The 18,372-nt window shown below is 42.6% G+C and overlaps 1 protein-coding gene across 6 annotated transcripts in view; it reads right to left on the bottom strand.

Moving 5' to 3' along the window:
* akap13a (A-kinase anchoring protein 13a) overlaps positions 1–18,372 on the bottom strand; it is a 48,913-nt gene that overhangs the window by 13,695 nt on the left and 16,846 nt on the right. For 5 of the 6 annotated variants that reach the window (XM_078282595.1, XM_078282599.1, XM_078282603.1 and 2 more), the window contains 13 exons: positions 16,750–16,817; positions 16,580–16,646; positions 15,342–15,492; positions 14,104–14,216; positions 13,202–13,348; positions 11,624–11,880; positions 10,581–10,706; positions 9,691–9,808; positions 6,786–7,034; positions 6,456–6,532; positions 4,627–4,808; positions 2,399–2,481; positions 1,953–2,141 (listed from right to left, as the gene is read on the bottom strand). In XM_078282595.1, the coding sequence (XP_078138721.1) occupies positions 1,953–2,141; positions 2,399–2,481; positions 4,627–4,808; positions 6,456–6,532; positions 6,786–7,034; positions 9,691–9,808; positions 10,581–10,706; positions 11,624–11,880; positions 13,202–13,348; positions 14,104–14,216; positions 15,342–15,492; positions 16,580–16,646; positions 16,750–16,817 (1,827 nt within the window). The remainder of the gene's footprint in view (positions 1–1,952; positions 2,142–2,398; positions 2,482–4,626; positions 4,809–6,455; positions 6,533–6,785; positions 7,035–9,690; positions 9,809–10,580; positions 10,707–11,623; positions 11,881–13,201; positions 13,349–14,103; positions 14,217–15,341; positions 15,493–16,579; positions 16,647–16,749; positions 16,818–18,372) is intronic. The other variant, XM_078282600.1, reaches the window with a different exon arrangement.

Genomic DNA, 18,372 nt, shown 5'->3' with positions numbered 1-18,372 from the left:
AAAATACACAATAATGTAGCTGAAGCACCTCACACATCTGTTTCCTGCTAGTTTCTACAGCTGAGGCCAAGTTCTCCTTAGTGCATTTATCCTGCAGACAATCATTTCTTGAATTTTACACAGTGTAACCAAACTGTAATTTTATTGTACTGTGAAACTGGATTTTGCCAAACTATTCCTCTTAGGGATGGAGCTAAAGTGCAGCAGCAGATCAGAAAGCCTGCAGTAAAGAATAAGACTTAGCGTGCAATAGCTGTATCTGTGTGGTAGTTTCTCAGTCTTCCTGACCCGTGCTGCTCACTCACCCCCTCACAGCTACGACCTCTTCAGTAATTATGTTAGCTTCCACCAACCCAGTTCATCCAGGCATGTGGGCCAACGTCGAGGTCAATTAATTTCAGTTTAAATAAATTCAGTGAATATGTTTTATTCAAAATGCAAATACCAAAATAACCCCGAACACAAAATAGTTCTTCGTACATCTGGACCATCGAGAAATCATTAAGAATTCATGTCCCTTCATTACAGAATGAATGGCAGTTACTATTCACAGTTAATCAGGGTTCCAACAGATTCTCCATTATAAATTTAATGTTTCTCCAGACCTTTATTTACTTACTCTATAGCTGAACATTATTCTACATGACATGACATAACTTATTTCATAAGATGAAATGGCATTGGGTCTACAACTATATAAAATGCGTCACGTGTATTAGGTCTGAACATTTTTTTTTCTCCACATATATTTGCAGACCAGGAAATGATCACACTGCAAAGAATCATCTTAAAAAGTCATTTAACTATGAATTGACTCTTCTTCTTCTATTTGAGTGAGGCAGATCACTCCACATCTTTCACGATGAGATCACCAAAGAAAATTCTTAAAACAAGTTGAGTTGCACTGGAAGTGAAATTATCTTTTTTTACACTAGTTTTTTAAGTAACATAAGGTTTTGCAACGAAATATTCAATTAAATGACTTGTTAAGATGGATATGTGTGTGTGTGTGTGTGTGTGTGTGTGTGTGTGTGTGTGTGTGTGCGTGCGTGTGTGTGTGCATGTTTTGTTTTTGCAGTGTGATTGAATGTGTGAGTTTTTCAAGTCACTGAATAGCTTAAATAACTTGTTACACAGACATTTCTACAGCTCAAATTCATTTCCCAGAATTTTCCAGAAATTTCCAGACCTGTGTGGGAACTCTGTCTGGATTCAAAGCCAACTGAGTGCTGCGGTGCTCTCTCTCTCCCTCCGTCTCTCTCCCTCTCTCTCTCTCTATTCAAGTCCCAGTTCAGTCTCTATTTTTCTGAATGTTAGTGCTGCCAAAGCATCTAAATAACAGTTGAATAAATCCTAAAACACACTCTCTCTCTCTCTCTGTCTCCCTCAGTGTCTCTCAATCTCTCTCCTATTCTTTCTCTCTTTCTTTAATCCCTATCACACACACTCTCTCCCTCAATCTGTCTCTCTGATGCTCTGTCTCCAACCAACTGTCAAGCAAATGCCATGCAAACTTTTAAAATGTCTCAAAAATAAAATGCGAATAGGTGCGTTTCCATCAGATGGGTTGAAGTGAATAAACAGGCTTCCTGAACATCAAAAAAACACAATGGAGAGTCTTTCAAGAATTGATTAGTATCGATTAGTATTGGGTGAACTGTTATTGTTCTTCAGCATCAGCTAATGCTGGTCATATTTCATGCTTTCATTCGCAAGCGTAAAAAAGTGTGATATTCGGGAAATTTCAGTTTCTATTCAGCTTTTCTACATAGTAGTTCCATACATAATAACTAGCAATAAAATACTTGGATGGAAACCAAGCTAAGGTACGTCTTTCTTTCTCTCTGTCTCTCTTTCTCTCTCACTCAATTCATTCTGCTTTATTGTTATGAATATCAGATTAACAAAGCATCTACATACAGTGGAATTAAATCATGAGCTCTCTCTCTCACCTTCCTGCAGGGCATCCTTCATGATGGCCGCCCCCCTGGGTGGCTCCAGGCTGCAGGCTGACCTGAAGAACGGCTCGACTGGCCGACAGGCCTCCTCGGCTGGGCTCAGACCCTCCCACATCCCCCTGAACAGCCTGACCTTCTCCTCCAGCAGGGACATGATCTCTGCATCCTTCTGCCTCAACAGGTCTGAGCAGAGAGACAAACAGGAAGAAAGAGAGACAAGAAGGAAAGCAGACAGGAGGGCAGGAAGACAGGAGAGAAGGAAGGAAATAAGGAAGGAAGGAAGAGAAATCCCAAACACTGTATATGAATACTGAAGGCATAAACAGAAAACATTGTGTGATATTTGCAGCAAACGTATCCCTTCTCTCTCTTGCTCTCCCACACACACACACACACACACACACACACACACACACACAGATTCAACATGTCCCTCTTACCTCTCATCTCCTTGGCTTTAGTCTCCAGTTGTCTCTTGTCATCCTCCGTCTCGCTGGGAATCCCTTCATCCTCATCCTTCTCTCTGTCCAACAAACAAAAATCATCATTTACCACATCTACAACCAACCAGCAGCCTAGTGTGGCCTTGTGTAGCTCAATGGGCAGAGCAAGGCACCAACACTGTTGGGTTAGGGGTTCAATTCCCACTCAGTCCACCCATACTACAATGGAGGCCATCATGGTATTGTAAAGCTCTATGAAGAGGAAATTGTGGCTGATAGAATAGTGTGTATGGCATGATGCTAAGAAGATAAAGCCACATCAGGACTTTATTGATGAAGCACCTATTACAAAGTACTTTACAGAGCAACAAAAGAGCACAAACTATTCAATTTAAAACAAGAGAGAAATGACCAAGTCACACATTTTAACATGCAAAGCCAGACAGGCAAAGAGCGCGTTTACATGCACACTAATAACCCGGTAACAGGGAATAATCAGGTTATGGCAATAATTGAATTGACGTGTTAACATGCACTCTTGTAATGCGATAACAGGGAAAACCCCGGTTTAACATGATTCAGTCATACTTGGATTTCTCTCCTTAAGGAAGTGACGTAAAAAACTTCCTGCCGCTTGTTTTGGATTTTGAACATACTGTAGCTCACACGCACGTAGCTTATTTCCATATGGTCAGGTTTCTGTGTCTCATTACTTTGCACTACTTATGGCTGCAAAACACTTAAATGAACACTCTCCTTATCATTATCATATTCCTCATCAGTCCAAAAGTGAGTCTTGCCGGTTGTCATGTTTACTGCTTCCGGGGACGTTGTTCTTTATCCGCAGATGTAAAAAACCAAAAGAAAGCAGACTAAGGGTATACTAAGGGTATACATGCGCCGAATAATTGGAAAGATTGGGCAAAAACCTAGCTGTGTTAGTCGGGTTTCTCATAATGCGATTACAGCCTTTATCCAATTAAGCAAATCGCACTATGTTGTTTACATGACCACTTGAATAATCAGGGAATTGCCTTGGAATTGCATGGTAACGCACTGAATGTGAGTCTTGGTTACATACTTCATTTCTTGAAGTATGAGTGGTGCAGCAGCATCAGAGCGTACATTTTTAACATGGGTGGCCCCAGTGGGAAGTGAACCCCTAACCCTGGCAGTGTTAGTGCCTTGCTCTACCCATAGTTACACAGGTATATATATCTAATGTAAGTGGTGAGAGTTTGGCTTTGATGAAGTAGACAGCCAAAGCAGCGGTAGAGAAACAGTTTGTCTATGTTTTCCACGCCTGCGAACAGCTTGAGCTCCATCGTGTATTTTGACAGAAGTCAGAGAGAGAGAGAGAGAGAGAGAGAGAGAGAGAGAGAGAGAGAGAGAGAGAGAGAGAGAGAGAGAGAGAGAGAAGAGAGTACCAAATCACTGTCCTCCCTGCTGGGCTGCAGTAGAATAATCCTCCGCTTATAGTGAGCTGCCCTTGAAGCCAATCCAGCATTAGACCGTCCCTGAGTACATCCCATCCCCAGGTAGAGTAGTGCTAATCCTCCTGACAGCACAGTCCTCCATCACAGCTTACCGTACATTACCATGTAAAGAACTGGGCTGGGTCTAACTCCTGGGTTATGGGGGAAATGGAGGTGAACCCTCAGATGCCAGCCCTGGATGTAAAGCACTCTGAAGGGGAAGCATGCTTCGCCATGGAGGTGAAGGGTTCCAGTTCAGGGGAGGGAGATGGACTTACATGCAGAGCTGCTCATTAACAAAATTGCAATCCTGACTATTACAGGTGCTGCAAGTTTTTGTTTTTTTTTGAAAGCGAGAGTTTTTAGACTACTTCCTAAATGCTGTTTTCCGGTGCTGTAGAGAATTCCTCTGACAACAATATAAGCTCCATGTCAGAGAAACTATTTGATTTTATTTAAAGTGAGAAAACTCTAAGCATTAGTATCTTTTTTTAAAACCTCTGATAAGTATCCCCGCCCCCTCCCACAAACTGTGTTTTTTTTTTTAAGATCTGAAAAAGAAATTCAGAAAAAGCTGCATCCCCATCTAACAAAATCTATATCACCATGGCAACAAAAATAAATAAACAGACAGATATATAAACACACAAATAAATACATGACACAACTACATGAATAATAAAAAAAAATAAATAAAACAAAATAAAATAAAATCGCAATAAGGAGTTTTGTTTCTGCAGCCCGACTTACATGGATTGCATGGCGTCCTGGATGAGCTGCATCCAGGTGTTGCGCTCGTCCTTGGAGCTGGCCAGCACCTCCATCATCTCCGGCTTCTCGATGCCCGCCGTGATGAGGAAGAGGCCGCGCTCCTCGTTGGCCACCTCCCTGACGATCAGCTTCTGCAGGGAGATGACCGTGGAGCGCTGGTCCTGCAGGGAGACGAGGGAGGGAGGGAAGGAAGGAAGGAGGGGGATTGATGGAGGAGACGAGGGAAAAGGATGATTATGGGAGGGTCAAGGAGGAGAGGGGAGAGATAGATGGTGAGGAAGGGGGATGAGGGAGAAGAGAAAGGGAGGAGGAGGGAGGGCAAAAAGGAGAACAGAAAGGGAGGACAAGGGAGGGCAAAAAGGAAAATTACGGGAGGAGCGAGGAGTGGAGGAGAATGGATGGATGGGGGAGGAAGGGAAGAGGAAGGGAGGGGAATGAAGGGAGGAGAGAAAAAAAGAGTAGAGGAGGATAGAAGGGAGGTCAAAATAGAAAAGAAAAATATGGGAGGAGCAAGAAGTTAGGGGAAGGAGGGAAAGATGGTGTGGAAGGGGAGGGGCGTGAGGGAGGGAGGATGGGATGGAGGGATGGAGGAGAGAAGAGAGAAAGGGAGAGGAGGAGGATAAAAAGGGAGCGTGGATGGTGAGGAAAGGCAGACAGACGGAAAGAGAGAAATGACCATTAGGTTCTGGTTAATGTTATCATCCACATGGGAGTCAGCTGACTGTTAAAGCCTCGGCAGCCCTGGCGTCCTCAAGGCTGCAAGCTGCTCTACAGATAAATCACATTTCAGTAGTGTAACATCAGAAAACCGCAGCTTCATTTCTGCTCTATCCACTTAGCAGCTAAACGCTGAAAATATAATCACATCTGCTCTCACATCTTCCCTTGTCTGAGGTTTAAAATAAAACATTCTACCTCTCTCCTTACCGCTTACTTCTTTCCCTTAGCAGTCCTCTATCATCCATGATCATTCTAGGGTCACAGGAAAATGTGTTCCATCTGGGTGCTGTGACCTTTGACCCTTCACCTCCTTACTACCGGTTGCTTGTAATGTTGGTGATCTACGTAGAAAGCGAAGCTTATTCTACGGTTACACTCAATATAACTCTCCATTGGATGAGACAGTCTTGCGTCAGAGGAAATCATCAGTGCCTAAAATGTAAAATAAACACGTAAACCCGAAACCCGAAGCAGTTCACATGGCTGTCATCCATTCAAAACCGCACGCTATTCCTCTGTTCGGTGTCAACAGCCTCAACTGAGACATGCCAAGCCTTTTTCCATGATGGACGTGATTATTACGCCACTGTTTCCATTCCCCATACTGTGCGTGTGTGTGTGTGTGTGGACAATGTGCCATGAAACCGTAATTGTTGTAAACATGGAAAAACCAGCTCAAAAGCTATATAACGTGCAACGGCTGGGCCGGATGCCTGAGGCCTAGTTGGGCTTTATTAGGTGCTGCTAACTAGCAGCGGACAATGTTACACAATGGGAGAGCTAGCAGGCCAGCTAATGCTAACAGCAACAACAACAGTGGGATAGGAAAATGCGATAACAACCTCTCTGGCAGCGCTCAATAGGACCTTTATTACTGGGAATGGAGGGAGGGAGGGATGGAGGGAAGGAACGAGGGGAGGAAGGAAGGAAGGACAGGAGGAGGTAAGGAAGGAGGGGTAAGGAAGGCCTCTTGAAAGGGCAGCGATGGCAATGCCAATATTTAACCAGTAGAGGGAAGGAGAGAGAGAGAGAGATAGGGGAAAGAGAGAGGGAGAAAGAAAGAGAGAGAGATGAAAGCAGCGTCATACCAGCAAGGCGAAGACATATTTCTGGTCTTTCTCTTGGAGGAAGACGAAGACGTCTGATAGGAGCAGAGCGTGGACGTCTGGAGGACCAAAAGAGAGAGAAGAAGAAGTTGGGGATGGAAAGAGGAGAAGTTTAAACACATGAACACATGTCCACATTTCTGCAGTCTACATTTTTACAGAGAGAGAAGTGTGTCTGTCAGTCCGCCAGTCAGTCAGTCAGTCAGTTGGTCAGTTTGTGTCATGGCAGTATCTTTCATTCAGTCTTCATTCTACAGTCAGTCAGTCAGTCAGTCAGTCAGTCAGTAAACCAGTCAGTAAGCGTCTCCTCACCCTTCAGTCTTCCCTGGCTGTTCTTCAGCTGCAGCGCTCCGTCGTGGATCAGCCTCCTCCTCAGCAGATCCTCCCTGGCGAACATCTGGCCGCTCTTCATCATCATGATGGACTTGCTGTCCGTGCGGACGTGGAATTCCTTCAGGCGACGCTTCTTCTCGTGCTCGTTCACCTTGCCGTCCACCGCCGCGATCACCTCCTTGACGAGCCGCACGGCGTCCGTCAGGTCCTCGTAGTCCTCCTCGCCCTCTGCGCGCATCGTGGGAGGACAGAGGTTAGGAAGGCAGCAGCGTAGCAGTCCAACATTTAGAGAAACTGTCCTGTAACCGCAAGGTTCCATCGCAGCAACAGCAAAGTTTCCTTGAGCAAAAAACTGAACTCCATGTCTGATTATGCATTGTTAAGTCTGTCTGGATAGAAAAACGGCAGATTCGTGACTAAAATAAAAGTCTGACAGATGCAAGCTACACAAACACATAGTGTAGCAGGCGGGAGTGTGTGAATGTGAAGCAGGGCGAAAGAGTATTTATATGTGCAAAAGCCAGTCACAGTTGAACTGAAGCACACCTCACCAAATCATTTAATCAAGTGTTGAGTCACAAGATTTTATTTTCTCTTATGAAAAGTGAAAGAAACAATTCTGCCAGCGGTCTGAGATCATTTCACTTGTTTCCAATGCAGCTCAACTTGTTTCTCAAGATTTTGTATGTTGAAAACAGAACGGCCAGTGGGAAAATTATCTCAGTCCATTGTCAGATTGTTTCACTTGTTTTAAGAAAATAAAATATGATTTTAAGGCTCAATGCAATGATTTTTTAACCTTTATGTATCCATTTATCCAGGGAAGGTTGAATGCAAGCCATGTTCTTTTTCAGCCTTACCCTGCTTCACATTCATACAGTTCCAATACTCACACTGGGAGCTCTGCTGGAGCAGTTGGGGGTTCAGTGACTTGCTCAAGAGCATATCGACAGTAGTTGATGAGGAAGGGGAGAGAGTTTATCATGTACTCGGCAAGATTACGGTGGCTCTAAAACTCTTGTGCATTCTTGTGTCCTCCATGATGCATTTTATGTAATATCTAAATCACCGAAGCACGATTCCAAACCAATGAGGTTTACTTCCCAGCTGATGGTGATTTGACCAACAGGAACAAATGGGATGTCCCAAGATTCATTGTGAGAATGACACATCACGTCTGAGCAGCGCTACAGTCTAAACAGAGCCAGTTGATCGCACGCACGACGAGAAGCACACAGCCCATCTCAAACTGTAAGGAAGCTTCTCTGTGGTTGCTTTCATGAGAAGATCGTTCTCTCCAAGACAACTTGGGAAGAACTTTCTCTACAAGGTCACAAGTACCGACTTGAAGTTCTTGGATTTGATAATGAGCCAGTGTCTTGCTCAAGGACACTTCAGCAGGGCAGATGCTTGCCAACACAGGGAATTGAAGTGGGATTCTTTATGATAGGAATTAGAATTTAGAGAAGTAGTGAAAGACTAATACCGCCAGTGGTCTACAGGTCTGCTGGCCTGCTCACTGAGGAAAGCCTGAGAGTCAAAGCGACTGTGATATGCATGTCTTGTATATTGTACACCCAGTTTTTAACTCAGTGTGGAACATTTTTCCCCAGTGTGGAATATTTTTGTCCTGTGGTTGTTGTGCTCCAGCATCAAAATAGTCTCTCTAACTGTGCGAGTACAGTGTGTTTTTTCCACTCGGTATATATCACAGTTGGCAGGAGAGAGTGTTCTTAAAGCACCTTGGGGATTAACTCACAGCTCCCCCATCCCACATAGAACTATAAACAGGCTTTGGGGAAGGATTAGAGTGAATGTACACAGTGGGAGGCCAGCTGACGAAAGCTGCTTTAAATCAGATACAAATATGGTGTGAAATATTTCAGCTAATCAAGGTGTGCTTGATCTATTATCCCATGCACTAAAAACACCCATCTTGACATATGGGCCTGTAATTAATTTCATGTCTTATGAAATCTCATTTTTCTCAGAACATGTGAAAAGATCTGAGTAACTCAACTTTCTCAGGAAATTTCCCAAAACAAGTGACATTTTCGTAAGACAAGTGGAATGATCTGCATTACTTCTAAGTATCGCCCGCTAAGGAAGTTAGATTGTAAAGAAAAGTAAGACGTTATAACTTCATGAGATATTGGACAAAGTGCAATTATTGGACTTTTTTTAGCAGATATTTTAAGTAAAAAAAAATAATAAAAAAATAAAATGTATGAGTGAATATGAGACTAAATGACTGAAAATGAACGTTGACAGTTCCTTTGTACTGTCCTTTTGACTGGAGTTAACAACTGTCTCTTACATCGTCCTGTAATGAAGGACAAATTATTGTGTTCTGTAATGAATAAATGAGGAAAGTGGCTTGTTGTGTATTTGTATGCTTGGGTGATGGCAGCGGGAAAAGCACAGATACAGATCGATTCAAACTTCACCAGCAGAAACCACAAAGTAAAAAAACGAATTAATAGAATAAAAGAGATGGGAAACGGACTTCATGTGATGCATCTAAATACAGGTTTTGAATGACTGCATAGTATTCTAATGTATTTTAGTTATCTAACCCTTATTCCGAACCGCCTCCATTCCCCAGCAGGTTCAATTAGAGACGCTGTACTATGATGCTACATGTTCAATGTTGTAATGGCATTTAGTTAAAGCATCAACTATTTCACATACACAGACTGTCCATACAAACCGCAATAAACTTAGTTGCCTTGTTGCCCTGCTCTGGAATTTTTCAGGTGGTTAAGATTGTCCCAGTGGGAACTTTGAAATAGAATTCCAGTCTCTAGTTTCTTCAGTTCATGGCACTGTGTACACACAGTAAAAGCATGAATGACTGCTGAGAGGAAGCCAACATGCAGCTAACCTTTAGTGTGCTGCAGCATTCTCTGAATCAGCACCGGGTACTTCGTTATCCTCTGGGTCACCAGCAAGATGCATTCTGGGATACCGAGCCGCCGCACGATGCTGCTGCTCATCTTTTTCTGGAAGATGAAACCCAAGAGTCATTTGCTGTACAACAATCTAGGGATAATGCTCCAGAGTGTTATTTATCGTGATTATGGTTATGACAGTGATGCAATGCTGGCAGCACTGAAACCTCCATAATCAGAGTAAAGAACCTCCTCTTGGGTATTATGGCTTTTATACATGTTCCAACACATGTACTGACTGAAAAGTCTTCTCTCAAGTAGTGTACATACAAAAGAATATAAAAGAGGAGGAAAAACAAGAAACATCGCTAACCAGCTCCCTTGTTAACACAAGAGTTGGCAGAGTAACCATTAGAGAATGGCATTTCCATAAAATTCTATATAATATAAAACATTGTTGTCTGGAAAATCAAAATGATACGACTTTCTGCATGATGTATTATGATTCATTACTGCTCCATGCATCTACACATGTAGCCATTGTAGAAGTCCCATTTTTTACTGCACGCTTGCTGAAGCAGTATTGTACTTTAGCCTCAAGAACTGTTTTGGAGAAAAGAAAGAAAATCATGTTTTGCTCTTTTGAGCCATCAGAGGGTACAATAATTCTCTAGTAACTACTCGGTGTTATAATCGCTATATATGGTTCTACTACTAAATCTTGAAGAAAGAATAACTGTATCTTCAGCACCAGCGGGTTTATGGTTATATGTTTACCGCTGTATACAGTACTAATGCAGTATAGATACAAGATCAATGCATGAAGGAGGACTTCTACAAAAGGACACCGCTATATGATCCTGAGCTGGGATGAAGGTCTCACCTTGATGAAAGCCTTGAAGCGTTTGTCTTTGGCCAGGAGCTCCTTGTAGAAGTTGACGGCTTCGTTGTGGCGGCTGCAGAACCTGCCGTACACCCTCTTCATGCTCTCAGCATTGGACCCTGAGAACTGGACCGGGATTTGACAGGCATGAATAAACAAACCAGGCGCCAGTACAGCATAGCCAAAAAGAAAACAAAACAAACACAGCAATAATAATAGTAGCCATCTGGAAGTCTGATAACGTGAATAGCCAATGATGCACTTCTTCACACTGTGCATGTATTGTAAGCTCTTTCCAGTAGATCTGTAAACTGCGGATATCTGTAAATCTGTAAGTCTGTCAATAGCCATCATCTGATAATTCTTTTTATCCAGCAGAAACTCTTTGAGATGCTCCATCATGTTGTATCCCTGTATTTTTAGCTTCTGTTAGCTAGTCTCCACCACCTGTCCTTGGAGCAGGAACACACTGACATGAAGGATAGGTGCTTGTACTCTGGGGCAATTTGGTAGCAGGCTGCTGGGTGCTGTTAGCACCTGGGTTCAAACCGGAAACCTTTCAACAGCTAGGCTGCCTCCCTAAACAACGTGTCTATAAGTTACAGGAGCTTGTATGTAGCAGCTCCATTAAGTGTACTTTCTAAAGCTGTTAGGATTCAAAGCGCTGACATTATTTTCCCCACAGCCGAGGAGCCTGTTCCCTGTTCCAGTGCTTGTCAAACTGGGAAATGGTTTTGGGTGGTTCACAAGATGATTTATGGAATATATTTCTAATGCACACATTTAGGATGAAAACATAAACTTGTGTTTTTCATCTTTTTGACAAATGCCTTTTTCTTGTGATATAGTGAATATTTGCAGCCTCTGTGCTTCCTACAGTAATCAATCAAGTAAAATAGCCTGAAAAGGGAAAATTAAATTCATCACTTTAGTTCACCACTTAGTGTATTTAAGCCTAGAACAGGTGGCCACGAGGCAGCACTGACTAATTTTTGGGATTGAGAACCCCTAGCTTCATCCCAGCAGCCCTCCCTTGCGCTGACCTGGCTGACCAGGATGTCTCCTATCCTGTTGATGATGAAGGCTCCCTCCATGCCTCCTCCCTCCTGCTGGCTCTCCTTCTTCCTCTCCAGGAGGCGCAGGAGGTGCTGGGTGTGGAGCTCCAGGAGCTCATCCAGAGCAGGGAACAGCTTGTCCACCGTCTGCACCTCCAGCTGCACCTCCTTCTGCAGGCCTTTGCTGTATACCTCCGACATGATGCGCAACGTCCGGATGTGATGCATCTCCGTCTGCATCAGCTCTGCAGGACAGACCGGGGAGTGACACTTAGTCAGAGAATGACTCACATATATGATATTTGGTGGAGGCTTTTATCCAAAGTGCTTCACAGTGCCATGTGGCTATACATTGTGAGCATAGGTGGCCATAGTGGGAGTCAACCCCTAAATATAATGTTCTATTTAAGCCAGGCTTGCATTCCAACCCAATTCTACAATTTCACACTTTCAAACAGATAGGGAGGAACTATTCAGTGAAATCTGCTGGTGTACTATTAGGTTGGAATGAAAACCTGCATACTCTTCCATGAAACAGCACTCCACTGGCTTAGAGGGAACATTGCATAACATATGACATTTGGTGGAGGCTTTTATCCAAAGAGCTTTACAGTGCCATGTGGACATACGTTTTGACACATACATAGTGCCTCGCTCAGCTCACAGCTACAGGACCACAGTGAGGCCAGCGGGGTTAGCGCCAGTGTTTTACTGAGCTGAGGCCAGATTAACAAAACTTAACTTTCTGAAGTGCATTTTTTTGCATCTATTTAGCAGAAAAACATTCAGTAGAAAAATGCAATGCAGCCACAAAACATGTTGCATTTTGAGTAAGAGGTGCGACTTTTTCTCGAGTGGAAAAGCTTGCTCTTACAGCCACTATCGCTCTTTCCACCTACATGTATAACCCACAGCTGAACGGAACAAATTCAGGCCTGCTGTCTGGCAGTTGTCGAAATGTGCGTGCATTCTGAGAAATGTAGGAAATCACTAACGAAGTAGAAGGAGACGAGGCAGTTTGAGGGAAAGTGGGTGCCGCAAAAAAATAAATTACAACACTTCATCACAAAATAACTCCTGGAACGCATTGAACATCACAGACTGATAATATATAACAGGGTAAGAGTATCTGAAGGAGGAATTTCCCTTTAATAGGACTTTAGCCAAAAGGCAATAACCAATGCCTGGGCGTTTTCCTATACTTTAAGTTACGTATTTAAGTAAACCATAAATGTACCCACTCTTAATAATTGTTCAAAATTGGTTTCTAGATGGAAGTACTATGGGTTGCAGCTAGGGAGGAAAATCAATGCACAGAATGGATTATGATTGTTTCTATCGTGGTTGCTAAGTAGGCCCCATTTGAGATGTTAGTAAGTAAGAAACCAAGAGAATTTTGCAAGAGATGAGACCAATCTCAAGAAAATATTGGGAACTGCACTTAACTATTGAGTATTATTAAGAACCTCCTTCGGTAACTTCATAAGATCTAACTTCAGAGGTCTTTTGTGAATCCGGCCCCAGGTAATCATTATAGAGAGTGTAGAGTGTGGCGGTCAGACGTACCGTAGATGACATCTTGCCTCTTCACCAGCTCTTTTTCCAGGTGCTGCAGGTACTGCTGGTCCACGCTGAAGCTCCAGGAGTCCGCCTCCAGCTCCTTCACCTCCGCCTCAAACTCCCCCATCAGCTGGCCGTCCATCATCTCTGTCCCTGCACCGACAACACAGCCTGCACTCACACTTTGCAGCTCACAGTTACATTTTAACAGTCTCATCAGATTTGTTTAGGTTGCTGTGGTTGCAGTTTTGCTGAACTATTTTTGACGACAGCTTGTAAGTTATGGTAGCTTGTAATAAAATCATTAAATGAATATTTTGTGTCAAATAATGAATATCTTTAGTAAATAGTGATGAGGAAGATATTACTTTTTTGGGTAACGAGCCCAACACTGAAGTTAACTGCCAAAAAAGGCAACACTTTAATAAATACAAGGTAGATTGAAAGCAGATGCTTCCATACAAATCTGGTCCCTATGATGAATAATCAGTTAACAATCTATCATGCATAGGGTATGGCATCCCTCCAATACAGTTCAGACACTTGAAGGATCAATGCCAAGGCACACTGAAGCTGTGCTGGTGGCTCCTGGTGAACAAACGCTCTATTAACACACTTTATGTTGGCGTTTCCATCTCATTTTGTCAGTTAGCTGTACATGCCCACTCCACTGACATTAAAGCCGTTGCAAAATAACGGCTCTGAGTTTCAGCCTTTAATCCTGGTTGAACACACTAGATTTGACCCTGTGTGTCTGAGTTGGCGTGACGGTGGAGGGCTGATCCCATTAAAACACCAGTCACCTCTCTATTTTCCAGTCTAGGAAATGGAGTCTCAGATCACAGCTGTTCTGCAGCTGTCCGAGGCAGTGATGACACTGGTAGGTATGTGTGTGTGTCTGTGCTGACCTTCATCAGTGAGAGACTCCATGGACTCGGTGACCTGGTTGGTTCTGTTGAGGGAGTCAGTGGACTGGGAGAGGTACCGCAGGCCTTTAATGGGCATGTCGTCGAACACCGGACTGGATGGAGAGATAAAAACAATAATAACAATAATAATAATAGCTTTGTCCTGATAGTATCTAGCATTGTCTAGCATTTTCAAACAAACTCAAAAGACACTAAAAAGGACTACCATATCTATAGTGCATTATAATTACACTCAGTCACACATTATGAGGAATTATAATTCGCCCATAATGCCCTATAACCGTGTATAATGCTTACTGATGCATAATGTCATTATATGTAGATATTCATTAGCTGCTCAGGAGGAGCACCTCTGTAAGAGCAGTGCTCGTTTGTTTGCGCTTTTTGCAGCACATAGTGCTTAGGGGAATTACAGTATGCACTGTTTAGGTAGAGCCTTGCATAAGGGGAATCCAGTGTGTGCTTGTACACTAGGAAGTACAGTAGAAGTCAAACAAGCATCAACCAGCTCAAGGCCCATGTGCTGTACATCCAGACACCAGGAAGAGGCTTGGTGTTTTTCTAAATGTAGTGGCCAAGTCAACCCATGAATTAAATATTTTGTTCAATGATTCTCTTAGTTACAACAACACTGTGCAACCTAGTTTAATTCACTTCAATCATGCATACCACCCCCCACCCTCCCCAGTGCCTAAAAAGCGCTAGCGCACTTGTATGAATTATACTGTAAGTACGAGCATCTTATGAATATTTATGACTAGTTATTTATCAGATGTTGTCTGACAAGAGTTATAATGTATTATAATACCCCCATTATATTCAGCCTCAGTTGTTTCCAAAGTCACATCCACAAACACAGCATTAATAAGCTATTCAAAATGCATTGGTTCTTACAAATAAAACCTGACGAAATGTATTTGGTGGTATTTTCATTTCTTGTTTTCATGTTTTAAGCTCTCACCAACAATCATTTTACTTAAAGAAGACAATGGAAACTTTATTTTAGATGATGTTATAGTCATATAAAGTGTTAGCAAAACCAGTAAGACAAAAAATAGTCACATATGAATTAAAAAAACAGCCGCAATAAAACATGCAAATACCAACATAAATATTTTATTTAATTCAAAAATGAATATGGTTTCCCAAGACTCACCATACCACCACATAGACACACACACACACACACACACACACACACACCCACACCAGCTCACCCAGCGATGTTGCTGATGGAGAGGCTCTTGGACAGGTTATTGCCGTGGAAGGTCATGATGCTGGTGTGTCTCCGTGATGACGGCATCACCAGGGAGGAGTGGTCGTCGGGGGACAAGATGGCCGACCAGGGGCGCTCCCTCGTCCCGGAGGCTGGACCAGGAGACAGACAGACAGATAGTTAGCAGCAGCCTGCACTCTGACAAGGAGAAGGCCTTTGAGGGATCTCCCCTTGAGGATTTCCCCTTCATGCAGACCCTGTGTATGTGCTGTAATCGTTCACATATTATCTTTTCTCATAATGTCAAATTCCTCTCATTGTAATATAGTGCATATAGATATTTTGGAATTTTTAAATATTTTTTTTATTTTTATTATTTAATTCTTCAACTTTTGCATAATTCATAAATCTTACATTTCCTTTTTGTCTCAGTACGTTCTGCTACCAATACTACTACAGCTATATTTCACAACCTGTACATAAATGCTGGAATCCATATGTTTTTGCACATTTTCATTGTCTGAGTGTTGGAATTGCCAGTTACACATGTTTATATAACCCCCATTTGCCCTATTCTTATTTCTATTCTGGTTTTCTTTGCTGTATCCTACTACTATTTGCTGCTGCAATGACCAAATTTCCCCATAGGGATCAATAAAGTTTCCTATAATCTAATCTCCTCTAAGGGTTTATGAACCTTGATGGGACCTGATGGGACTGTGATATTTTTTCAAGTGAGGAACCCAAAGGTTTATTGGCTCCCTTTGGATCGCAGAACAACCCCTGAGAAACCCCTTGTTTTTGGAGTGCAGGAGCGGAAACTAGCCTTTTACCTAATTTTGGGGCAGTTAACTGCCAAAATAAAGAAAACACTAACATAAAGTGTCTTAATAGGGTGTTGGTCTGCCACATTTTCACTGTACCTTGGCACTGCTTCTTCAAGTGACTGTACTCTATTGGAGGGATGCCACACCCTAAGCATGATGGGATGCTAATTATGGTAATTGATTGATCATTTTAGGGATCAAACCTGCATGGAAGCCCCCACTTTAAATATATTTTATATCTAAGCATTTCCTTTATTTTGGCAGTTAGCCGTACATTTATACACAAAGGAGGATTAACTGAATAATGTCCCAGTAAAACACATTAGTGTAATAAACTAGAGTACCTAGGCTGGGATGGAAACTGGTGGTCATGAAGATTATGTAAGAAATGTAGTTTTAGTTTCACACTCACATTTATTCCTCATTGTGACCGCGGGAACAGAGCTTGAGTCTGGTACTGCAAACTGCTGTTTGGGGAACTAGACAGAGAAAGACAGAATAAAAGCATGAACGAACAGTACAAGTCAATATCAGCAACAGGGCCACAGTATCAGTACTGGAGCACTTTGAGGAAGCTCTTACCTTCATCTTCACCTTGGCACAAACAGGCAGGCTGTCCCTGCAGCCCTTATGGACGAAAGCATTACAGTCTGGAAAAAAAAACAAGCAACAAGAAAGCTCAGTGAAAACTGTGGGGGTGTGGGGGTGTGGGTGGTGGGGGGGCTAGAAATACTGACTGGTTTCCAGAGCTGGCCAGGAAACTCCACCAGCCCACTAATGAAAGCCAGACTGGAGCAGAGCATGTGATGCAACCGAGGGGTAATACTGCTAATGAAAAAAAAGATTGAGAGCGAGACACACACATGCATACACACACACACAAACATTAAATTGCATGGGAAAATTTCAATTTCCTGAACTTCATTTCCAAAACACTATTTTGGAACAAAGGACATCATTCAATATTTCTAAAATACGGAAGGTCTACTCAGTAATCTGATCTCATGTAGTCAACCAAGGACTCAAGTTCCCTTCTATCCTTCAAAAATGACCATACTTTGTTTTCATTTTGTGCTATCTGTCACTTTGTAAGAGCAGTGTCACAATTTTTGGTGGATTTCTGACTTTGAAAAGATACTCTTCTTGTGTACCGTACATATACTGCACCATGTAAAAAACTAAAGCAATGAGAAACCGGTGCTATCAGCAGTCGACCAGGAAGCACCAGTGAGAGGAACAGCCCTCTCTGGTCATGTGAAATTGTAGCTTGACAGCAATGCTCCATAAACCTTATGACATGTTCATGTTTCAGAGTTAAAAGACAAAAGCTAGATTACCACTATCTATGTGTCAGGTACAGTATGCATGTTTCCCAAAGAACAGAAATGTAATACACAGACATGATGCAAAACTGAAAATCTACAACTATCAGACATTCAAACATGTTGTTGACATTCTGCTCTTGGGATTATATTTACATGTCATGTCAGCAGGTAGAGCAAGGCACTGTCAGGGTTAGGGGTTCAATTCCAACTGGGGCCACCCATGTTAAAAGTGTATGTACTCATGTTACTGTAAGGAGCTTTGGATAAAAGCATCCATCCTAGTGTATGGTATGGCACTCTATGTTATGTGATACATGGCTTGAGAATGAGTTCCACAGCGTAACCATCTTAAATTCCTACAATGGTTTTCCGCTCTTAATTGGTTTTATTGGGATTTTTACTGCTTGATGTCAACGTCCCACTAACTCCAGCTAATCTCAGACAAAGGATCACTGTATTTGTCTGTTGAATGGACATCAGCCAAACATCTGCTAGCACAAACCCCCTGAATACACCCTCAGAACTGTCTGTGGCTCCGACAATCCAAACCAGATTGACTGTGCGCACAACAAGAGCTGTTTTGCCAGTCTGAGGCCGCGGCAGATTGTGACCATTGAGAGGAGGCAGCGAGGAGCGCTGTGATCCATCGCAGAGCTGGTTTCTGCTTTTTTAAATTTTTTTTGGGGTGGCGCCAAGGCTTGTGCAATAAACTACATCCTCTTTAGGGCTGCTGCTGGTTCAGTGGAAAACAACACAGAACTGTTTTGCTGTTGTCTGTAGTGGGACGCCTGACTGGGTTACATTACTGAGCAGCAATTTTTACTCAGTTTCACTTCATACAGAACATGAAGCTGGTTCAACAAAGTATGTGTGGTTTACA

This window comes from Centroberyx gerrardi, chromosome 1 (assembly GCF_048128805.1).
Source record: "Centroberyx gerrardi isolate f3 chromosome 1, fCenGer3.hap1.cur.20231027, whole genome shotgun sequence".
NCBI lineage: Eukaryota > Metazoa > Chordata > Actinopteri > Beryciformes > Berycidae > Centroberyx > Centroberyx gerrardi.
Note: the sequence above shows the minus strand (reverse complement) of the source record. Positions and strands in the feature narration are given on the sequence as shown.